The sequence below is a fragment of the Macrobrachium rosenbergii genome, chromosome 47, assembly GCF_040412425.1.
Source record: "Macrobrachium rosenbergii isolate ZJJX-2024 chromosome 47, ASM4041242v1, whole genome shotgun sequence".
NCBI lineage: Eukaryota > Metazoa > Arthropoda > Malacostraca > Decapoda > Palaemonidae > Macrobrachium > Macrobrachium rosenbergii.
The window spans coordinates 17,726,090-17,750,559 of NC_089787.1; the positions used below are offsets into that span (position 1 = coordinate 17,726,090).

Here is a 24,470-nt window from a genome sequence, read left to right on the forward strand (position 1 = left end):
CCTAGCAACGGGACCTACAGCTTATTGTGAAATCCGAACCACATTATAACGAGAAATTAATTTCTATCACCAGAAGTAAAGTTCTCTAAGTCTTCATTGGCCGGTCGGAGAATCGAAAGTGGGCCCAGTGGAGTGCTGAGAACGATACCAACTCCTCCATTGAGGAACTAGAATCCTTTGTTTGACGTCTGAGAGTGGTGTGTGGTCACCAAAAACCACTGTGTGACCACTAAAGGATCATTCTGGTAAATTGGGGTGAGCCACGCCAAGGGGGTGGGAAGGAGGGGATCATTTGTGACGTCAGAACAGACCGGTTCTCAGCGGTTAGACTTCCCTGAAGCGCGAACTTTCGTTTTTCAGACCAATTGCAGGCGCAGTTAGGAGGCATGCGCAGAAATAGCGCCGCCACCGTGGCTGCTAGGGAGTGAGTTTTGTATTTGAGAGAAAACTTTCCGTGAAATGTAACCTGGAGGACAGGGAAGCTGGCAAAAAAAGGGTGGCTGTAATTTATGTAATCTATTGATTAATAGAAAAATTCATACATATCATATGATATGCCATAGAAATATATCGTTTGTTATATAAATACCAAATGAGAGATTAAAATTCCATCAGTAGCTTACACAAGTTAACCACAAACGAAATAAGTAGTGTATATATATATATATATATATATATATATATATATATATATATATATATATATATATATATATATATTATTATTACGTTTGTGGTAAACTTGTGTTAGCTACTGATGGGAATTTTAATGTCTCATTTGGGTATTTGTATATAACAAACGATACATTTCTATGGCATCTCGTATGATATGTATGAATTTTCCTATTAATCAATAGATTACATTAATTATACATCCGCCCTATCTTTGCCAGCTTCCCTGTCCTCCAGGTTACATTTCACGGAAAGTTTTACTCTCTCAAATACAAAACTCACTCCTGGCAGCCATGGCGGCGGCGGCGCTATTTCTGCGCATGCTACTAATTGCGCCTGCAACTGGTTTGAAAAATCAAAGTTCGCGCCTCTGGGAAGTCTAACCGCTGAGAACCAGTCTGTTCTGACGTCACAAATGATCCCCTTCCCCACCCCCCTAGCCTGGCTCACCCCCAATTCACCAGAATTATCCCATAGTGGTCACGCAGTGATTTTTGGTGCTCTCACAATGCACCCTCAGATGTCAAACGAAGGCTTCTGGAAAGCGAAGTAAGATTTTATCTGCAAAGTTTTTGCTTTCTTTTTCTCAGAATCCGTTCTTTTGATCGAGTTCCTGTGTGCTTTAATCCTTATCACTTTTATTCCTTCAGTAACTCCATATTTTTTTTTCATATACAGAGGAACAGCTTGTTCCCTCTATGGAAAAATAAGATATGAAATAATGAACCGCTAATTTATCTGCTTTAAGTGCGCAGACATTGCGCTTATGTGAAACAGTTTATGGAATTAAACTGAATATAGAATTTCAGGTTAAAGACCAAGCACTGTGACCTATGAGGTCATTCAGCGCTGAAAGGGAAATTGGCAGTAAAAGGTTTGAAAGGTGTAGCAAGAGGAAAACCTCAGAGCACTTGCACTAGGAGAGTGTTGAGGAAAGTAAAATGGGAGAAAGAGAATATGAAAGGAGGTACAGTAAAAAGAACGAAACGGGTTGCAGCTAGGGGCCTAAGGAAGGCACGCTGCAAAGAACCTTAAGTAATGCCTACAGCGCCCCGCATGAGGTGCACTGACGGGGGTGAAACAGTTTATGGAAATTATTGTAAAAGAGTACTTGGTCAAATGCTTTTCGACGTCGTGCTCGCACCCATATCGGGGGTGCGAGATGCCTATGAATAATTAAGGCGTATATTTTATATACGCATGTTATTTTTTCTGCAAAAAATAAAAATATAAAATAAATAATAATAATAACAATTATTATTATTATTGCTACAGCAGTGCTCTGAGCTATAATAAACCCACACCTAATTCCCTAATGAAGTGGCAACGTTGCAACATTCTCGAGGGAAGGGTAAAGGGTACGTTCGCATCAACTTTGTATTTGAGCATTTTTTTTTATTTCCAGCGATTCAGGTGGTGCGAGAACTAAGATCTGATTTGAAAGGGGTGCACACATTGAAAAGGTTAAGAACCACATCGCTAGAACAAATCGGTTTAAATAAACAAAACTTCCTAGTTTTTTTTTTTTTTGTAGTATTTCACGGCATGATGCAATGATCCGCATTTTTTGGTTTAAGTGGCTAAAACATATTTTTTCTTTTGCTTCTATGTATGCAACAGGTCAGCTGGCGTATTATTACCAGCACAGTGTACATAAAGGAGAGAGAGCCATGCACGCGATGAAATAATAATAATAATGATGAAAATGCCAAACTGACACCTCAAAGTAGTAGTAAGTCTAGGAGGAGAATCATCCATCCAGAATTTCCTTGGAAGAGAACTCCCGAGATCTTCTCTCGACAACAGCATTCGACCTGTGGTCATCCTCGGCAAAGGAACCGACCTTCACATATCCTTTGTTCGAATGTTGCCTGTATTCTCGCGGTACATTAATCCTTCACAAAGGTAGGTCCATTCATGAAGGGCTTTTGTAGTATTTCGTGAAGGCTTTCGGTTATCAAGTGTTCCTCGAGTGAAGGTTTTTCCTTCCAGCTTATCTCTGTACACAGTCAGTGGACGCGAGAATTACATAATGTATTTTTGTGTGTTGTTTACAATTAAACGATTATGATGTATGAATTCCATTAGGAAATTGTTTAGAATAACGCTAAGTGGTCATCTCAAATGACATTTTCTCTGAAAGATGAGTAATTCATTGAAAACGGTGAAAACGTGGGAAAATGCCTTGGAGACAGTGTTGCCAACGCCAAGTTTACAGTAACCATTTTCATGAATGTTCTATCATACGTTCAAGGTGCATTTAGTAACGACATATAAGATTTTATTCGATACGCTGATGAACACACAAAGCTGTTAATTATTTTGATACTGCTCGTCGTAAACGGCTCGGCACAATCACTGGTGATCTGGATATAAGTTTTGATATTTAAAAAAAGGAAGTATTTAGGCGGTTTCATGCTCTGAGGTTACAGTGAGTGGTCGACTAATATACGTATGTTGTGATTTCATGCTTAGTCGATAGATAATTCCCGGCTTTACTCTCTCATGCTTGAAATTTTTATATTTTGAAAAAAATATACATATATATATATATATATATATATATATATATATATATATATATATATATATATATATATATATATATATATATATATATATATAACATTTCCACTCTCTGCTAACTTTTCGCCTGAATGTTGCTGACAGGGTCACAGTGATTGGTTTCAAAAACATTTATTGAATTGAACTGAATATAGAATTTAGGCCCAAGGCCAAGCACTGGGACCTATGAGGTCATTCAGCGCTGAAGCGGAAATTGACAGTAAAAGGTTTGAAAGGTGTAACAGGAGGAATCAGCTATTAGGAGAAGGTTTAAAGTAAGGTGGAAGAAAGAGAACATGAAAGGAGGTACATTAAAATGAACGAAAGGGGGTTGCAGCTAGGGGCCGAAGGCACGCTGCAAAGACCCTAAGTAGTGCCTACAGTGCACCGCATGAGGTGCACTGACGGCACTGCCCTCCTACAGGGCAAAAGGTTTTATTAGCTCTCAAGTTCCAGACATCCTCATAGTTATATTTGCTTCGTGTCTGTCGCTCAAAGAAAACACGAAGACATGAAAATTCGATTAAAATTTGTCCACTTAAACTAGTACCATAAGTCCTGTAGGGGGATAGGGCTGTCAGTGCACCTCACGGGGTGCACTGTAAGCATTACTAAAGGCTCTTTGCAGCGTCCCTTCGGCCCGTATCTGCAACCCCTTTCGTTCCTTTTACTGTACCTCCTCTCATATTCTTTCATCCATCTCGCTATCCACCTTCTCTTAACAAATTATTCCATATAGCAACTGCGAGGTTTTCCTCCCGTTACACCTTTCAGACCTACCTCCCCTCAATTTCCTTTCCAGCACTGAATGACCTCATAGGACCCAGTGCTTGGCCTTGGGTCTAAACTCTATATTCAATTCAACTAGTACCGTAGGTCGAAAGGACTGGAATTATCATTGTGGATCTGTGGGTAGAATTCAGGTCTGGAGATAGAGAGATGATGTCTACCAAATGATTCGTCAACAGATTGGGCTGAGAGGAAGGAGCCTTAGGCGCGAACATATGTTTGTATAATTAACTGGCTTTGGGACATTCTGTCACGACGTAACCAAGGTCTAGATCACTCTAGAGATTATGCATTCTTTAGTCTTTGTCTCCGCTAGTCAAATAGAGCCTTTTAATTGTCCTCTCTCTCACAACACAAGGTAATTTTGAACACAACTGGAAAACGCCCACATTGTTGGGGCATGTGTTGGCTGAGGAGTTGTCAAAGAATTTGTTTGGCTGGAAAAATAGAGAGAGAGAGAGAGAGAGAGAGAGAGAGAGAGAGAGAGAGAGAGAGATGGGTGTGGGTTGGGGGAGATAAATACAATGTATTACCTCTTAGGCCTATGCTTTTAAGAACCTGGTTTCATTTAAGCCACCCAACTAACCGAAGACTGACAGGGGAGAGAGAGAGAGAGAGAGAGAGAGAGAGAGAGAGAGAGAGAGAGAGAGAGAGAGAGAGAGAGAGAGTCATAGTAACATGAAATTAAAGCAAAATGCAATAAATCTGTGAAAAAATTACGAAAAATCACCCCAAAAAAGTTAGCTGTAGAAGAGGGGTTCTCTTTTGTGTTACAGCTTGTGAGGTCTACGGTGGCCATTGTTCAAATGGCAGAGCAAAATAAAGATATCGAATTTAGTTTTGATAATATCAGTTATAGCTTTTCCTAAACAAATTACAAATAATATTAGAACTGTAGTACTACAGTATGTCAGATCTTTGTTCCTTCACAGATTGCCCCTTGTACCGTAAGGTTGGTGTTGAAATTGTGCTCAAAACAAAATTTGGAATATGTATTCGCTATATTCAGAGATATTAAGTTAAAACTTAATTTATTTAGTATATGTTGATGTTTCTAAAGTTTTTCCTTGGATATTTTGTTTTTAAATAAATGATTTTTTTAGATAATGAATTGCTTATCGTTTTGATATTTCATGATGAAATTGAAATACTCAAAAAGTGAATTATAATATCTCCCATATTGTCAGTGTCATGAAGTTGATAATTACCTCATATGACATATTTTGATATTCTGAATATTTTTTTTATTCCACGCACTTTTTTTGAATAAATGACCATTTGTGAGTTACATTAAAGAACGCTACATTTTTCCTTGTTTTTTTGCGATGAAATTGGGATACAACAATTTTTAATTGCAATATCTCCTATATAATTTGAGGTATGAAGTTGTTTTGAATGACTGCTTTCCAGATAGAGAAATAAATATTAAATCTGACATCATTCAAATTTCGAACGGCCATGGCAGTCTAACTGTTAGACATTTTGAGACGGGGACTGAAGCATTGGACGTGTTTTTATGATTCCAATTTCTGTTCTTCTGTGCCTTACTTTCGTAGGAACAACGGTTTCCAAGTCTTTTTCTTTTAACTAATTTTATGGTAAAAACTGCTTTTATTTTGGCTCTGAATGTGTGGTGATAAAGGAGGCCGAAAAAATATGTTGCCCACCCCTGAGAGACTAATTTTTTTTTGGGGGGGGGTGATGCTAGACATATATCGCTCCACATTCCCGCAAAAATCAGATTCTTTGCCATTTTTTCACAGACGAAACCTAATTTCATGTTACTATTAACACAGACCTACCATGACGCAAAACTATCTGGCTCAATCTAAAGAGAGAGAGAGAGAGAGAGAGAGAGAGAGAGAGAGAGAGAGAGAGAGAGAGAGAGAGAGAGAGAGAAAGAGAGAGAGAGAAACCGAGGTGGATGGCAAAGGAGAGAGAGAAAAAAGAGTAATAATTCATAACTGACAACGCCATGGAAGACTTGAACAAAGAAGAAGAAAAAGAAGAAATATCGACTGACGACGGGAAAGTGAAGAACACAGTGGAAAACCAGTATCATCACATTGACTCGTCCGCCAAGTATGCAAGTTGCACCTGACAATCGAAGAGGAAGAATGTTCCTAGTCTGAGGGAGAGAGCCAAAGAAAAAAAATCCCCGTGAGAGCGTCCTCCTACCCACCCACACACCGCAGTGACATCCCCTCCCATTCCCAAACCCCCTTCGGTATTAGAATGCTTAGAGCAAAGTGAATATCATCTTCGCCTTTCCTATACCTACCGGGGAAAGTCCCCACCCCAGGCAAGGTGACGTCATGCAAACGGTGTACGTCGTAATCGCCAATATGTTGGTAACTGTACGAACAGAGACAGTTACCCTCTTGCTCTCCAGCTGAGCAGATCTATGTGTCTGCATTAGCATTGAATCATCCTGTCACTAATTGTTACTATTTACCACGTCCTACTTTTTTTTTCGACTTGAAAGCTAATTCATCCGTCCCAGGATGCCAAAACGCAAATGTAAACTTCGTGATGAATATTCTAGCAAATGGACATTTATCAAACGAAGCGGGAACTGTGGTTTATGTAACTGCACTCTTGGTATTGAAGATGGCGGGAGGAGTATAAATAGACACAGATTCAGCAAAGCACAAACGATACAGTATTTCCTCTACTTAAAAAAAAAGACGAATAAGTAACAAACTTCTTGATCCAGAAAAACACAGACGAAAAAAATAAAATAATAGCCGCAGAAGTAGCTATGGCCTTTCATACTGTTCATCATAATCAGTCATGCAGTTCAAATGACTGTACGAATATATTACTACCAACAGTATTCCCTGATTCTAAAATTGCAAGCAAATTTTCAAGTGCTAGGACAAAATGTGCTGCCGAGATTGTTGAAGATATAAATAACTTTTTTTATGGCATATCTACAGACGCAAGTAATCACAATGCTGAGAAAATATTTCCGTTGATTGTGCAATATTTTTCACGGAAAAATGGCTTGCTGACAAATCAATAGCAAGCTTCTGCAGAGAGAGAGCCTCGTCGAGTTAGGACTAGACGTGACGAAATGTATTATAGCTTTTGGTGGAGATAACACTAGTACTAATCCTGGTGGACGTTTGCGCAAAGGCACAAACAATGTCTTTTCAAAATTCAAGGAAAGCGTGAATGATTCGATGGAGGGAAGGTTTTGGATGTCCAGCCCACATACTTTCGGTTGATGTTGAAGTGATCGTTGTTCAGTTGTTTCCTGACTTCAGTATTCATACTGTTCGAACTTCTTGAGAAGCTTAAAGATTTCTGCGAGTTTGCTGGTGTTCAGAATGCCGCCTCATTCTCTCACATTCTAAAAATCGTTGGCTTTCTCTGAAGACAGGATCCCGTAGCTGGGTAGCGCCGTCAGTGCACCACTTGCGGAGCAATGTGGGCATTATTTAAGGGTTTTCCTCCTGTTACACCTTTCAAACTTTCACTGTCAATTTCCGTTTCAGCGCTGATTGGCCTTAGTCGCCCCAGTGCTTGGTATATATGCCTAAATCCATAAATCGATGAACGAAGCAAGTTGGATGTGGCTTCTGTAGAAGCTATCTTACAATGCACAAGGAACCTTAATTTTCAGCGTCAAGAATTTTATAGGCGGGTGCTAGAAAATCAGGACCTATTGAAAAAAGCAGAGTCAGAGAAATGTAATTAAAGATTTAAGTTCAAATTTATTATAATTTATTTTAATTTGTACTCTTATGCTCCAAATGAAAGTAAGCTAGTTTAGTTTCTGAATTGTTTGCATTGCTTATTCATTTTCCAAATAATTTTGCTTTCTTCATACACCATTAAAATTCTTGCTTTATGTTTTTCACGTACGTGATAATTGTCTCTACGTTTTTTATTGGTCTGAGTGTGTGTAAAGGTATAGATTTTTCGTATATGGTGAGAAATTTCAAGTGTCCATGATTTCTAAATCTTGTAATCTGGCAACACTGTCCTAGTCTGCGGGAGAGAAAGAAACACAAACCTTGGGAGAGCCGGTCCCCCACCCCCCCACACCCCGTGAAGACAACCCCTCCCATTCCCACCGACCCTTAGGTATTAGAACACTTGACGTGGGGCGATGTAAATAACCGCTTTGCGTTTCATATTCACCGGGGAAAAGTCCCCGCGCCAAGCATCGTGACGTCATTCAAACGGTGTGATTATATTGTACGTTCCAGATCTCCAACAGATTGATTGTATTTTGCTCTGACGGAGCGTTTTACTGTTCCAAAATGGACATGGTCAGTGTGGAAAACAACACTGGAAGTACAACAACTTGCTAAGCGAGAGAAAAACAAAGCCTAGTTACTTCAGATACTGCAAACATTAGGCATTCTTCGAAAAGTTGTAAAATAAGACTATTTTTTTTTCTGCTCACCTTATTTAAGCTACTCGAGATCTTATAGTTATATGATTACCAGTAAGGATTTGGGTTCCTGGAGTTGTGAAGTGCGCAATTGATATCTCCTTTAAAAGATATATTAAGTTATATAATATTATTACGAAGATCTTGGATCAAATTGTCCGTGTATCTTTGTGTTTTCTTTTGCTCATGCGCAGCCTCAATACACAAGCAGAGTTGAAATCTCCAGGTGTATGGATAATTACTTACTGTACTGCTCCGTTGAAGTCTCCAGTATTATTTTTCAGTGCAGAGGGGATGAGGCTGCAGGACCCACACCCTTCTTTCCTCCACACTTAAAAACAGTACCTGGTTGTCAGCTGGTGGTTGTTGGTCACAATCAAAGCAAAGAAGGGTGTGGGTCCTGCAACCTCATCCCCTGTGCACTGAAGAATAGTACTGGAGACTTCAACACAACAGTAATCATTTGGACTGTTAATTAGTGTGACGTCATTCCTCTTTCAAGAGCTAGCCAATCACTGGCGTGCAGTGGGCGGGGGCTTAGCTACAAAGAGGCCTGGCTTTTGCTATAGCATTTTCTGTTCTCTTAGATTAAGTTGGCCTTATGCCGGCAGAAACGGAATTCACCTTACAGAGGCGAGTGGGTGGAGGGTCACAGATCAAGATGGGGTTAAAGAGATTGAGTCCTAATAGACCACTGAGGGACACCACTATTAAAACTTTCACCAATCCCCCTTTTTCATCACATTTCCTAACCATAGGAGTCTTTGAGATCTCATAAACTTCATGTAATATAATTTTCTTTTGTGTTTATGCCCAGAGTACCAGTAGACGACCAACAAAGCCGGGCTGAAAATGGAGAGCAACGGGCGACAAGGAGGGCCTCTTGAAATGAACTTTTCTGGCACCAGAACTGTAATCATGCCTGGAGTTCAAACTGATCAAGATGGCATCGCCAGGCACAACCTGCCACCTGCCTTGGAGCCAAGCAACAACAGAGTGCAGGACAACGACGACTCTCTTAGTCCCACCAGGGAAAGCACTCCAACCAGTGGTTCTCAGCTCAATGGACATACAGAGGCAGGGGTAGACCCCAGCCAAGGTCTTCCAGCAACAAAGAGTTCCGTTAAAGCCTGGCCATTGAGCAATATTCAACAGCAAGCTAAGAGAATGTATCAGGTAAATAAGATGTTCATGTTTCACTTTTTATTTATAATGAAGACTTCCTTTATTCTTGAATTCAGACTTGATAATGCTCTGGAGACTTCCAGAAATTTTACTGTGGCTTCTGTGAAGAATATAAGCTAATAGCATAATACACTATTATTAATGTCCAGATTTCATAATTTAATAGAATGTTTAAGGGATTCTGCATGGCAATCTACAGTGATTACAAGACAGTTCTCCAAAGCATTAGCAGTTTTTTGTCACTGGAGTGAAATTGTATTGCCATCAATATTTCTTTTAAGCAAATTCTCATGTCCATTCCACACACGACATATCTGAAGCACGTGGATTATTATAAAAAAAAATGATCTGGCAATATTCTGAAAGATTTTTTAATTCCTTAGAATGAATTAGTTAAAACTAATCACTCACCTTTTCTTAGAAGAATTTCGAGATTATATGCCTTAGAACTGAGAAAGTGAGACAGAAAGCAGAGCTGGTAGGTGAAGAGCAGTGTGTAGGATCAGAACCTAAGTTCAAGCCATTCAGTTGAGCAATAGGATAACACGCTTGATCTGTTTATTCCAGGGTTTAAGGAAATGGGTGGTGAGACTGTTCCTGTACTTGGCAGGACCCGTCCCGACGAGACAGAAATGGAACAGCACATCAGACAGCATTATGGGACTATTGGCTGCAGTGGTGGGTCTGGGCAACATGTGGCGATTCCCATACTACTGCTACAAACATAAGGGAGGTAAGTCCATCTCTCTCTCTCTCTCTTGTCAGTCTTCGGTTATATTCTATTATAGCTATGGAAGGTTGAGACTTTCCTATAATTAGCGGCGTGACATGTTTCCCATCTTTAATTAAACTTTGTATTAAGCATTATGAAAAATGCACAGCAAGGTCCAAGTACAATGTTTTGATATCTGTGTTTTGCCTTTGTACCAATGAATGGAGGGAGGTGACAAACAATCCCCTTTTTACTGTGACCGGTGTCCCTTCACTTCCGCATCCATACACCAGGAAGTGGCAGAGCCACTCAAACCGAATGCCAAATCTACCAAACCCTCCCCCTTTTTCCTGGAAAGTTTGAACGGGGTTAAGAAAATATGGCAGCAGCGCTAATCGCCTTCAAGTCTCAACCTTATGTAGCCAGACCGTAGCAGTGTTGCCACCGTGACCACACTCAGTGTGGGTAAACGACTAAACGTCAGTGTTAACGTTGCAGCTGCATCTGCATAAAGGCCGTTTCACATCAGATGCAATGCTAAGTGCGCTACGCTATGCTACAGAGCCATAAAAAGTTAAGTATACCTAAGTTTAACTAGACCACTGAGCTGATTAACAGCTCTCCTAGGGCTGGCCCGAAGGATTAGATTTATTTTACGTGGCTAGGAACCAATTGGTTACCTAGCAATGGGACCTACAGCTTATTGCAGAATTCGAACCACATAACGAGAAATTAATTTCTATCACCAGAAATAAATTCCTGTAATTCTTCATTGACCGGTCGGAGAATCGAACGCAGGACCAGCAGAGTGCTAGCCGAGAATGATACCCACCCGTCCAATGAGGAACCATACTAGCTATACTCTCCACATGGGTATTCACACCAAAAGCTATGAATGTCTGTGGACACACAGTTCCTTTGCTGCAGTGATGGGAGACAGTACGCTGTGGTCCCTTGAGATGATGGAGGAGGAGGAGGAGGAGGAGGAGGAGGAGGAGGAGGAGGAGCTATTACTGTTAAGTTTAGCAATGAATAAGAGAAAAAAGAAGTGGGTGCATGACACAAATATGACAAGACCAGAATCTGGTGAATATCATCACCTTGTTCTAGAGCTGGAAATGGACGAGGAGAAAATTAATTTAGACAATATTTCAGACTGTCTCCAGCTCAATTCTGTGAAGTTCTATCATTCATAGAACAACTTATGAAGAAGAAGGACACCAACTAAGTCAAAGGCGGGGGCGGGAACATCTGCTGTGAGACCCAAGTGCGCATGCGCGAGACGAGCTACGTCCACAAAGATTGGGTGCCCGGCAATCTTGGAAGCTATGAACACTATGTCGCAGACATCGGTAGCATAGCTTCACACCTGGCGTGAATGGCCTCACTTGAAATAATGCCAGTGATTAAAACCCACATGCCGCAGCATGACTGCCACAGCATGGCGTGAACAGCATCGCATCCGGTGTGAAATAGCCTTAATTTTCCTCCATATTGTCAAAGTTGACCATCAGTAGGAGATGAATATTCGATTTGACTTTACAAATTTTAATACAACTTAAAGCTTTTGTTATTTAAGGATTAAATAAAACATATTCTGTATATATTTTATTTATGGTAGTTTTTTAGTCGTTATCAAAGCTTAATTACCAAAATTTAAAGCAATGTTATAAAGTGTGGGGGTTTATTTTACAAAGAAGCAGTCATAGTCGGTGTGGTCACAGAGAGATGCCAGATATCGCTATCTGACCACGTTATCAGACAAAAAACCACAAAACGGCAACACTGGACTGTATTAATGCAAGTAATATATGTATTTCTTCTTCTTTATTTTACAGTGTACTTCCTCATCGCCTACGGCGTCACCCTGGTGGTGCTCGGCTTCCCTCTGACGGTGGTCGACATATCCATTGGACAGTACCTGAGTCTCGGACCCACGAACGCCTATGCTTCAATGGCGCCTTTATTCTCTGGTAACTAAGATATAAGAATATAATGCACATTTTTCATAGCGGTAATTATTTGCACGATAAGCATTTTTTGCACAATAAATATGTTTTTGCGCAATAAAAATTTCTGTGCAATAAAGTGTTTCTCTCTCACTAGGTGTAGGCTGGGCGATGGTGCTGTCATCTGCTCTTATAAGCATTTACTACGCTGTTGTTTTGGGCTGGACCATCACCTACATTCAGCACTCCGCCAGGAAAGACTTCACTTTCGCCCCTAATCGCACAGGTGAGTTGCTAAAGCCACCGTCGAATTTTTCAGAAGTTATTATTTAGATAGAGTGGTTCGTGGTGGTAGGTTTCTGGGTCCCAGTAGTAGCAGTTATGACTTGGACCTTCGACGGAGGGTCTCTTGTTTGTCACTTTTTCATAAGTTGCATTTCAACAGATCTTTCGCATTCACTATTGATCCCTGATCCCTTTCTCCTGCCGAGAGCAGCCAGATTCACTGAACAGCAGCATCAATAAGCAGTAAATGTGCCTCACTGTCAAACTTCTCGGTTCCAGAGGTCCTTTCCTACTCACATCGTTGGACTGTGGAACAGCCTCCCTCTGGGCATTGTGCAATTAGATCTTCAGAAATTCAAGCGAAGATGCAGTGCATTACTACCCTAGAAATTCTCCTTGTATTTTATCTATTTATTTATTTGCTGATACATATGTTTTTCTAATAACTGATCTTCCCTTTCTATATTTCCCTTTACCTTCTGTTACTTCTTTTGAATGAACGCCGTATTCTTTGGGAGATTGAATTTCATGTCAATGACCCCTGTGGGCTTGTTCCATATGAATAGGGTTCATCATCTGAATAATAATAGTAATAATAATATCATGAAATACAAAACCATTTCGACATGGATTGCAAGACTTTCAAGAAGCTTGTAGATCTTCAATAGTGATTCTTGGAGATTATTTTCAGAATAATTTGTATGTATTGTTATACAAAAGAGCGTTGATGGTTTAACTCTTAACCCTGTGAGACCCTGAGAGAGAGAGAGAGAGAGAGAGAGAGAGAGAGAGAGAGAGAGAGAGAGAGACAGAGAGAGAGAGAGAATGTTATTGCTAAAATAGAGTATATTTTTACAATTATTAATATTGACAATTATTTTTTTCCAAGCTTCCGGACTTGGCTTACCAGACGATAACTACCAAAAGTCAGTGGAGTTTTTCAGGTGAGTCAGTTGAATCAGCTATCAAAGCAAATGGTAATAATATATTCTAGTTAGCTAGGGGCAGAAGGTTTGGAGCAAGGGAGCATAGGTCCACCTGCTGAGATATAGGCCTAAGGGGCTATTGCCTTGCTCCTCCTATAACTCAGTGGAGTGGAGGGGTGTCTTGTGTCACTAGACCTATGGAGAGAGAACTTGAATTTTCAAACACTGTATTTTCCATAAATTTTTTTTTTTTTTTGAGTGGTTTATCTTGGATTACCCACTTGCTTACCCATCTTAATTAACCTAGCCTATTCAGAGGCTGTGTGCACTACTTTAACCTGCCCTAGGGCATCTTTATCCCAAATGGGGCGGTGAAACTCTCCATACCCAACAGTATTTGCCCTGAATCTTGATACATGCGTCTATTTTCTTCTTTTTTGTCTTCAGCTTTGCCCATTTCTATATGGGGTCGCTGTTTCCTGTCAGCCTTCTCCACCTTCCTTTGTCCAATGCATCCTGATTTCTTGAGCATGCATCTAGTTTAACCATATTCATTTGCCATTTCACTTTATGACTACTTGAACTTAAAAAAAATTCAATGTATGACCATGATATTTCAAACTTTATTGCTAAATAGATGATATTGCTGAGGTTAAAGTCCAGTTATTTTTCATTCCCTGTATTGTCACAGAAATGAAGTGGTCCACTTGAACGACGACAAGGACTTCGAGATCCAGCCTCAGTTAGTTCTGGGTCTTGGTCTAACCTGGCTGTTTGTCACGCTGACCCTTGTCCGTGGCATCAGGAGTTCAAGCAAGGTCATGTACTTCACCAATACGTTCCCGTATGCTGTGATGTTACTACTTTTGGCCTATAGTAAGTAAAATAACCAGCTATGTTAGTTGTTTGCTAGTGCTTGGGGTGCTCTCCGCTGACATGTCAAATACACCCACTCGCTCAGCCAATCTTCATTATACTCTACTCCAAATTATTCATCGACTATTTTTTTCGCTTCACTACTAGGCTTTGCAATGTCTTCATTGCTTCGATTTTCACTAACTTAAGTTTCTACATCTCATGGTACTACTTTCTTCTTTTTAAGCCTAAATCAAACTGGGCCTAGTTATGGTAACATGGCCTCCAGATCCTGGTGTAATGGCTTTGTTCTCTTGAATACCCCTGTCATATCTTCTTCACCAGTCCTCTTCACTCTGATGTATAAACAACTGTCAGGATAGTCATCACCTTATCCTTCATGCATCTCTCATTGCAGTGACCCTTTTGTTTTCTTTCTTAGGGTAAAGTGTTTCTGTCAATGTAAACATAAGCATAAGTATTTCAAGATTCGTATAGTGTGAAGTTCTCCATTTTCATGGCTATATCGTACTTTTGTGAGTTGTTGCTGTCCATGTCCCATGTGCCAAGATCCTCAGTAAAGGGAACTACAATTGCTTAATATACTAAATGGTCTAATATCTCTGGGACTGATTCTTGCAGCTCAGATCCTTCCAGCTTTTTGTAGTTTCGTGATCTGGAAAAGAACCCTACACGATTTCCAGGCTGGCATGGATACCAGTTAACCCTGCTGGTTAACAGTTCAAATGTGTTTTTCCTATTGGACTTAAGTAAATTTACTACCTGTGCTCAGTATCAAAAGGGTATTAGCTTCAGGAGAGCTTGAGCAAAACATCTGTGGGTGAGCGGCCAAACTTCATTTGCTCTGACTTGAATAAGACTGGCTACTGTACTGTTTGTTCAATCTGGCACTGGGGCACTGATGTCAAACTTTATAGAAAGGCTGCATATGTAGCACCAAAAACAAAGCATTGAATCTGATAACATTATTATTTTTGCTTGAGGACCATAGTCCACAAAGCACAGTAGGATTGTTAAAGAAAGTAAATATAATCATTTGGCACTTATTCTTCCTTGAATCTCTTACAGGTTACCTGAAGTATGACCTGGATGTATGGAATAATAGCTTCGATTTATATTTCTCCCCAAAACAGGTAACTGTAGCCATACATATATTGTAGTCATTTGATTTACACTTATCAGAACGGTAATACAGAACCTGAAACAAGCAATTCATTTACATCTGCAATTGATCTATTACTGGACATATCTTTTTTTTTATTATTTTGTCAACATTCTGTAGGTGGACGCCACCAAACTGCTGACGTGGGAAATATGGACTGATGCTGCTTCACAAGTTTTGTTCACCTTGGGTCACCTTTTCGGAGGCGCCATAACCCTAGCTTCTTACAATGACCTGCGACAAAATACCCTCTGGTAAGGAACAGTTCCGTAGCATCACATTCATTGTTGGGACCGTAACTTTTGGTATCAGTGAGAAAAATTTACATGTAAAATATGACAAGAGCTTCACACACTTCGTGAATGATTGTCAGGCTTCTGTTATGTTGAAATGCCCCCAGTCATAGTCTATGGGTTGAAATCTAAGTTTTACAGGCGCTGGGGAATTATTCATGTATTTTCTTCAGACATCATCAAATGAAACAGTGCAGTTACGGCCTGGCAAAACTTATGGCTACCTAGAAACACTCCTTCCTCTCAGACAAGACTCCCCATGAGGGTGGGGTCAGTGCCATTAGTGCACCTCACTTGGTACACTGAAGGTATTACTAAGGAGTGTTTGCAGCATCCTTTCAGCCCCTAGTTGCACTCATTTCTTATTCCCGATTCCCTTCTTAAATCTCGCCTCCAACTTCCCTAGCTGTTAGTGCAACAGAGGGATTTTCTCTCAATTCTACCTTTAGATCCTTGTACTTCACCTCCTTCGCTCTCTGGATCTCTTTATCTTGCTGTCCAGCCACCCAAACTCCCTCTTTTCACTGTCTCAAGTGCTGAATGGCGGAAAGTGCCCCAGCGGTTGTCTTGACAGCCTGAATTTCATTGAATCAGGTCAAATCAAGCTAGACTCGATGTGGCTCATTTTCTTCCTTTCCTTTGCAGGACTGCGCTGTTCATCATCTTGTGGGACACTGCAGCGTCATTCCTCTGTGGGTGTCTGGTCTTTGTCTCCCTGAGTAAGCTGACCTCTGACTTGAATGTGGAAATTGAAGCTCTGTTCAACGCCAATCACACAGTCGGCAGAATGGGGGTGGAAGTCGTCTTCATAGCGTACCCAGCTTTCTTGGCCAATGTGAATGCCCCTATTTGGTTTGTGCTCTTCTTCATGATGATCCTGACACTGGGCATCGATAGTCTGGTGAGATGCAGTGAGACTTGGTCCTAATTCGATTTAGCACCAGATACAGAATTCTTGTCTGTAATTCAGGCATAGGAAACATATTGTAAATACCCTACCAGCTACTGTTATGAATAGATTTTACATCATGAACGAGGTTACAAGTAGTAATTAATCATTTCACTAAACAAAAGCAGCAAGATATTTGTCCGTGAAACACAATGCCTCCGGCAGTGATACATTCCTGTTTGATGACCTGTCCCCATAATTCCCTATGATTACTTTATTTACTGCCGTCAATTCACCTCACACCGGTCACTATGGGCATTACAGAAGGTTCTTCGCAGCATCCCTTTGGCCCCTAGCTGCAGCCCCTTTCATTCCTTTCACTGTACCTCTGTTCATATTCTCTTTCTTCCATCTTACTTTCACCCTCTCATAACAATTGTTTCATAGTGCAGCTGTTATTCCTTTAGAACCTTCTTACTCTCAATTTCCCTCATAGGTCCCAACGCTTGACTTTGGCCAAAATTTTATATTCTGTTCCATATTCTTTCCATTCCTATACAGGCAGTCCCTGGTTTACGACAGGGGTTCCATTTTTACGCTGCGTCATAAACCAAAAATCGTTGTAAACCGAAAAATCGTCGAAAATCGTAAAAAATCCTGAGAAAACCTTACTTTTAATGCTTTGGGTGTATTGAAAACGATGTAAACTGCATTTTTATTGAGTTTTTCATTAAAAAAACTCCAAATTTTGATTATTCTGCCATGCTGGAGCCATATTTCTTCTGTTGGATCGCCGTACGACGTGTCGTAACCCTGGAACATGTCGTAAACCGGGAAATAATTTCTGATGAATTTATTTGAAAAGCATCGTAACCTCAGAACGTCGTAAGCCGGACCCATCGTAAACCAGGGACTGCCTTTAATTGCTTTTCTGCAGAAGCCATTGCATATTGTCAAAGTCCACCGCTTTTCGGAATTAAATCCCATTTTACTTGAATGAAACCGTACTTGCCACCTTCCACTGAAGAGCATCCACCCTCACTTCCAGATGGGACTCGTGGAAACCATCACAACGGCCCTCTTTGACAACTTCACCCGTCTAAGGAGTCGCTACTTCCCAAATGTGTGCGCAGTCATTTTCGTGATGTTTCTCCTTGGTCTCCCAACGTGTACGGGCACCGGGTTCTACATCGTAGAGTGCATGCACTCGTACACGTGCAGTCTGAGCCTTCCTCTCCTTAGGATCCCACACATCATCCTCGTCTGTTATGTATTTGGTGAGTGACTATCTGCCATCTTTTGAGAACGTGTCTCTATACATCTTGAGTGTCCTGTTGGTTTTTTATTCTGGTCAAAAGGATTACTGGCCAAAACAGTGACTGAATGAATGTTAATTCATTGCATTAGTTCCTCATATCATGTAGTAACTGTTTTACCAGAGTAATTATTGCACAGTGAAGGTAGACCTTCTTGGAAGAAGGGAGAGTTTGCCAAAGAGTATTGACTTTGTCTCATATAATAGATTTTTTAAGTTGTTAGATAATAATAAATCATAAATAACTGATATTTCTGGAATATTCAGAGATGGTTTCAGATCTTCTGATGATCGAGTTTGGAAAGCTCTTTAAACTGTAAATATGATTAAAAAGTATTGGCCCGAATGGTCTGGTTTCGGCAGGGCCAGTCTCACCACATGTAAGAACCATCTTTGGTAGGAGTTAGTCTAAATTTACTCACCTACCTACCCTCTGGCCACGAGCCACGATACTTTAAGTGCTATCACTTTACATCGCTTCCCTTTTGAGTCTTCCCACCAACAATGCTGTCTACTCCTCGCTCAAGTTTTCAATCACCATTTAAGAACCGAAATCCTATGAGAGAGTGTGGGGAGTCCTATGAGAGTTTAGGGATGACTCAATTACCAATCATTCCCTTCCAGGATTTGATAATCTGATGGCAATCATAAGGCAGGAGTTGAAAATCACAGTTCCTAAATTTATTGAATGGTACCTGAGGTTGGCACTGAAGTATATCTCTCCTGTGGCCTTTTTTGTAAGTATAAATTTACTCTTGTGAATAGCTTACACTTAAGAAGGGTGATTAGGGCTCAGTCTAAATATGCCTTATTCTCTCTCTCTCTTTCTCACGTTCTGATACTCCAGATGAGAGTTCAAATCCTGCTATGGACATCAGCGTTTATTTGTACTCTTTCATTTGAAGATGGCATTGCAGTTATCACAAAACTTACTTATTTGGTAAAGAGTGACCAGTAGATATATATATATATATATATATATATATATATATATATATATATATATATATATATATATATATATATATATATATATATATATATATATATGTATATGTATATGTAATACACATACCCTTCTCTTTCCCGTAGGGTCTCATCATATGGGCAGCCAGAAACACTGAACTCCCCGGCCTGGGGGACCACACACTCCCTGGCGTATACACCCCCCTAGGGTGGATCCTGTCCATTTCCCCATTTCTCCTGGTGCCAGCCTTCGCCGTTTACAAGTACATCCAGTTAAAAGATAAGGTAAGGTAGGCCTGAAGTTAGGCCTATTGCTGTCGGCTGTGTGGTGATTCAGTTGTCGCCCATCTCAAAACAAACGAGGGGTGACCACTTCACAAAAAAGTATATTTAGAATCTCACAATGTCTTCATTTTTTCTCCGTTTGGATCTAGGCTTATCAGAGAGAAATTGAGAAGTTAAGAGGGCACTGTGGTTATTAAAAATCTGTGGAAAGTTTTTTTTTAAGATTTTTATTTTAGAAATTTTTGTGGTAATGCTGTATTGTATGGTTTCTGCGTTAATTATGGGACAGTTTTAGTTAGGGTCAATGTTTAATATTGTAGGGGTCTAGTGACCGATTAGTGGGATAATGAGACTTGAATGGAAGGTTGTGTAGATCACAGACAAACAACCAAAACACTTCATAATGTATTTCCATTATTTGTGTATCTAGAACTCATAACAGACTTAAGCTCAGACTTAATATGAATCACAGATCAGTAAGCAATACTTTGGCAACAGCACTAACCCATCATCCGTTCTCTTTAGGACTGGCGTTTGCTTCTGAGACCAACTCAAGATTTCCTTCCAGCCTACCTGAGGGAGCATTCCAAAAGGCCAGACTTTATACTGGCATACGACTGAAAGCACCAAGGATCTGACATGCAAGCAGGGACGTTCTACTGCCAATATATAATCAACATAGGCCTAGAAGTACAATTCTCATCTCGTTATCACTACACTCAGAGCAGACATTTTCTTCAGATTTTGGGCCAAGACCCACCAGTCACTTCCGGCCCAACCTGTCATATACAGCCCAGTGGTGACGAGAATTGGTTGATGAGCTCAACCAACAGGCGTCACATCACCAAAAGGCTCAAAGTGTTAACTCTGAGCACTTTGGACCAGACAGTATTTCATGGAAACTAAAGACACTTCTTCAACACAAAGAACCTATCGGACAAAATTGTTTTCGCCTTGAACGAACGAGTCGCTTCATATTTTTGTTTACCAAAAACAGTTACCTTCGCAAGATGACACGACAAACCCCCTGGGGAGTCTTTGCGACTCGTCTGGTGAATTTCAGTAGCCCACCTTTCATAACCACTGGTATACCCACAGGTATACTTGGCAGGTCGACCTGAACAAGGACACCTGAATAGGAATACCGTCACCTACCTGTTCAGTTATACATTTGAGTCGTATACCTGTCTAGGTGTGCCTTCAATGAGGGAGTGTAATAAAACACGTTAAGTACAAAGTAAGGGCATAATTAGATTAGCCATAGATTTTTATTTTACTGTAAAAGAAAACTGTTGTGCCGGCTTTGTCTGTCCGTCCGCACTTTTTCTGTCCGTCCTCAGATCTTAAAAACTACTGAGGCTAGAGGGCTGCAAATTGGCACGTTGATCATCCACCCTCCAGTCATCAAACCGACAAAATTGCAGCCCTCTAGCCTCAGTAGTTTTTATTTGATTTAAGGTTTAAAGTTAGCCATAATTGTGCTCCTGGCAACGATAGAGGATAGGTCACCACGGGGCCGTGGTTAAAGTTTCAAGGGCCGCGGCTCACACAGCATTATACCGAGACCACCGAAAGATAGATTTATTTTCGGTGGCCTTGATTATACGCTGTACAGAAAACTCGATTTTTTACTTGTTTATTTAGATTCTAGGCATCAGGAATCCAAAGATGATGATTGCAGTCACAGGAAATCAGTATTCTGACAAAAATTAAATGCAATTTGGCCAAGCACATTGCAATATTTTTGTAATATTTCATATAATTTTTAATCCTCCAAATGTAAATGGGATCTCTCGTTTGATTTCATAGAAAGTCTAATATTTAAAACGAGCCCCTTTCCAACTAAGAGAACTTTTAAAAAAGTTATGATAACTGTTTCTAGAGTCAAAAGTTCAGTCATATTATGAAAATTCTTCAACAAGAGAACTAGGAGGGTAACGTAGGCTGGCCTCCATTTCTCAAATCAATGTAAATAGAATTTTTTCCAAGCCCAAATATTTTTTTTATTGGTAACCCAACAATAGAAAGTGTGTAAAAAGAAAGGAACTTGGACCCACCAGAAAGCACAGTATTGCAAATGGAACTTTGAACAAATACCGCGATCAAACTAAAATGGCCGACGTACCGGGACCCAAACACCTTTTATAAGCCGCCCAGGAACAACTTCGGCTATTTCCGGCGCCTCAACGCCGTCTCAGCCCTCCTGAGGAAGCCTGAGGAAAATACCTCGACGAGGTATTCCCTCATCCGGCCAGACCCCAACTTCGGAAACTCGAGTTCCAAGACCAAAGATAATGTGGACTTTACAGTTGGCATTTTCGAGAGGACGTGATTCGGGTCGGGGATAGGCCTAGGTCAGACTAAGCATAGGCGTCTCGGCTCGATAATGTATTTGATTTAAAATGGGAATGAAATGGACTATAGAATTTTGGCCAAACGCCAAGCACTGGGACCCATGAGATCATTCAGCGCTGAAACTGAAATTGAGAGTTAAAAAGTTTGATAGGTGTAACAGTTGGCAAAACTCACAGTGGCACTATAAATCTGTTGGGAGACGGTGCAAAGTAAGATAAAAAAAGAGAACACGAACGGAGGTACAGTAAAAGGAACGAAAGGTACTGCAGCTAGGGGCCGAAGGGAAGCTGCAAAGAACCTTAAGTAATGCCTACAGTGCACCGCATGAGGTGCAACGAAGGCACTACCCTCCTACGGGGGATTTAAACGGGAGAAGTAGATCGTTTTGATGCCTGAATGTTTAGTATAGAATGTCATTCAGATCATTGGCTAGTTTCCAGCACCCAGGTCTAGGGGCGTCGTGATAGGCCTAGGTCAGACTAAACATGGGCGACTCTACAGACAAAAAACATGGGCCCCTTGGCTCGGTAATTTATGAAATAAATTGACCAATAAAAATAATTTTAATGGATCCGATTCTGGGAGAGTTTAGTGATGTAAATTCGATAAAATCTTAATTTTGACATCTTGAAAGTATTCCGTGCATATTTCACAGTATGCTAATTAGATTGTAATGGAAATATATTAATTACTTCTTAGCAGAAAATGAACTATTTATATGGAACGAGACCACCAAAGGCGCCACTGATTTCAAAATCAAGCTTCCAGAGAATATGGTGTTCATTTGAAGGAACTAACATAAGGTAATGGAAAAACAGTATATATATATATATATATATATATATATATATATATATATATATATATATATATATATATATATATATATAATAATAAGGTAATAGAATATACTGGTCACTTTTACCAGACACATTATATATATATATATATATATATATATATATATATATATATATATATATATATATATATATATATATATATATATATATATATATATATATATATATATATATATAATGTTCATGAAACATAGAATTGCCTGAATATATTCCAGTTTTTAATTTTCGAAACTCGGAAAATACCCATGATGAAAAAAACAATTTTCCAGAGTGCTTGAATTTCAAAATACTCTACACTGCTACACTTCTATCAAATCTTATCTTGTCTCTGTTGAGTAGAAGGATCTCAAGGTGGAACTGGAATTGAAATTAGAATATAAGATTTAGGCCAAGCATTGGGACCTATGAGGCCATTCAGTGCTGAAAGGGAAATTCAGGAGTAAAAAGGTTTGAAAGGTGTCACAGGAGGAAACCCTTGCAGATGCACTGTGAATCAACTGTTAGGAGAGGGTTAAGGAAAGTCAGATGGAAGAAAGAAAATATGAAGGGAGGTGCAGTAAAAAGAATGAAAAGGGTTGCAGCTAGGGACCGAAGGTACGCTGCAAAGAACCTTAAGTAATGCCTACAGTGCATCGAGGTCTCATAGAATATGTTTGATCTCTTTACTGAACAATGCGGAGGTATTTATCAGCACGGTAGCTTCCAGAAGGTCCCATCCTGTTATTGCATAATACAAATGTATACAAAGTGGTCTGCAAATAAGATAAATGGTATATGTACTATTCACTGATCAAAATAGGCCTAAAAACTCCCTAGTACAGCAAAATATGCTTTCATTCATAAGTCTTCTTGAAGGATTTTCACTACTGGAAGTGAGGAATCCAAATGAAGTACTTTACTATGAAAAATAAAGTGAATTCCATTCGAGAGATGAAAGAACTGGAATGGCCATTTTTTGAGAGGATGACGAATTCTCGATTAATAAAAGCCTCCCTCTCTCTCTCTCTCTCTCTCTTTGCCAGTCAATACTAAAGAGAAATTATACTAGCTTAAGTCCTGGCTAGGGAAGGCGTGAAGATTTTATGTGGAATGGAATAAAAGTAGTGAATATTGTTACAAACAGTACAGGTATAAACCACAAAAAATGAGGACTCTTGACCCATTTTGTGGCAAAACAGAGTATGTTTCGGACACTGTGGTTGTCACGAACAGAACAGACATAATACCCAATGACAGGTCATATATCAATGGAAAGGCCAGGAAATTTATGGACATTTCATGAGATTCGAGACAGATTAATGAATACAATGCAGTAGCATAATGTCTTTCGAGCTGACGTTTCAAAACCATTTCAGCCTCAGGGGAACAATTCGACAATGTTAATTAGCATCAACAATGGTTAACAATTGCATCTGTTTCGTTCCTTGGAGCGATGGCCCAATATTAACCTTTCAATGTTTGTTGATCTGCTCATTTTATGAAACCAAATGGTTTTGTGGTCATTTGGAATTATATTATAATCAACACTTAACAGTAAAATCTTCAGCCTCAGGAGAACAACTGCTATGTTAATCATTAAACACATTGGTTTAGGGTTTCAACCTTTGATTATTTGTTGAACTTCTCATTTTACAGAAATCACATGATTTTTGTCATTCATTACATTATAATCAAAAAAGAAACTTTTACTTGTAATCTTAATCATTATTTATTTCCATGATCCTCCTCCACAAAATCACAGATATTTATCATCTCTCTCAAAAGACACTTTCTCTCTCTCTCTCTCTCTCCCTCTCTCTATATATATATATATATATAATATATCTGTCTGTCTATCTCTCTCTTTATATACATACATACATACATTCATAAGATTAAAGATGCAACGTTGTCCTAGTCTACATGATTACTTAATCTTATTACTTTGCAGGGTAAGCAGTATATTTATTTGGTGCAGAACGGATTGGAAATGGTCGAA

General features: G+C 39.7%; 1 protein-coding gene across 2 annotated transcripts; it reads left to right on the forward strand.

Annotated features, from left to right (window-relative positions):
• Nucleotides 1-2,432: 2,432 nt before the first annotated feature.
• Nucleotides 2,433-20,608, forward strand: LOC136830560 (sodium- and chloride-dependent GABA transporter 1-like). 2 transcript variants are annotated; one of them, XM_067090071.1, is made up of 14 exons: nucleotides 2,433-2,577; nucleotides 9,249-9,607; nucleotides 10,184-10,349; nucleotides 12,167-12,301; nucleotides 12,435-12,563; nucleotides 13,452-13,506; nucleotides 14,180-14,364; nucleotides 15,433-15,497; nucleotides 15,647-15,780; nucleotides 16,465-16,720; nucleotides 17,757-17,985; nucleotides 18,648-18,760; nucleotides 19,116-19,274; nucleotides 19,800-20,608. In XM_067090071.1, the coding sequence occupies exons 2-14, from the start codon at nucleotides 9,284-9,286 to the stop codon at nucleotides 19,893-19,895; spliced, it is 2,046 nt and encodes a 681-aa protein (XP_066946172.1). In that variant the 5' UTR covers nucleotides 2,433-2,577; nucleotides 9,249-9,283; the 3' UTR covers nucleotides 19,896-20,608. The 2 variants fall into 2 exon arrangements, 1 of the variants encoding a protein (XP_066946172.1); XR_010850662.1 differs by lacking the exon at nucleotides 18,648-18,760 and having other exon boundaries at nucleotides 2,443-2,577; nucleotides 19,800-19,937.
• The last annotated feature ends 3,862 nt before the right edge of the window (nucleotides 20,609-24,470 follow it).

Coding starts and splice junctions, on each gene's coding strand:
- LOC136830560 (XM_067090071.1), top strand. CDS start 9,284: ATGGAGAGCAACGGGCGACAAGGAGGGCCTCTTGAAATGAACTTTTCT. Junction 12,302..12,434: donor AATGGCGCCTTTATTCTCTG/GTAACTAAGATA, acceptor CTCTCTCACTAG/GTGTAGGCTGGGCGATGGTG. Junction 18,761..19,115: donor TCTCTCCTGTGGCCTTTTTT/GTAAGTATAAAT, acceptor TCTTTCCCGTAG/GGTCTCATCATATGGGCAGC.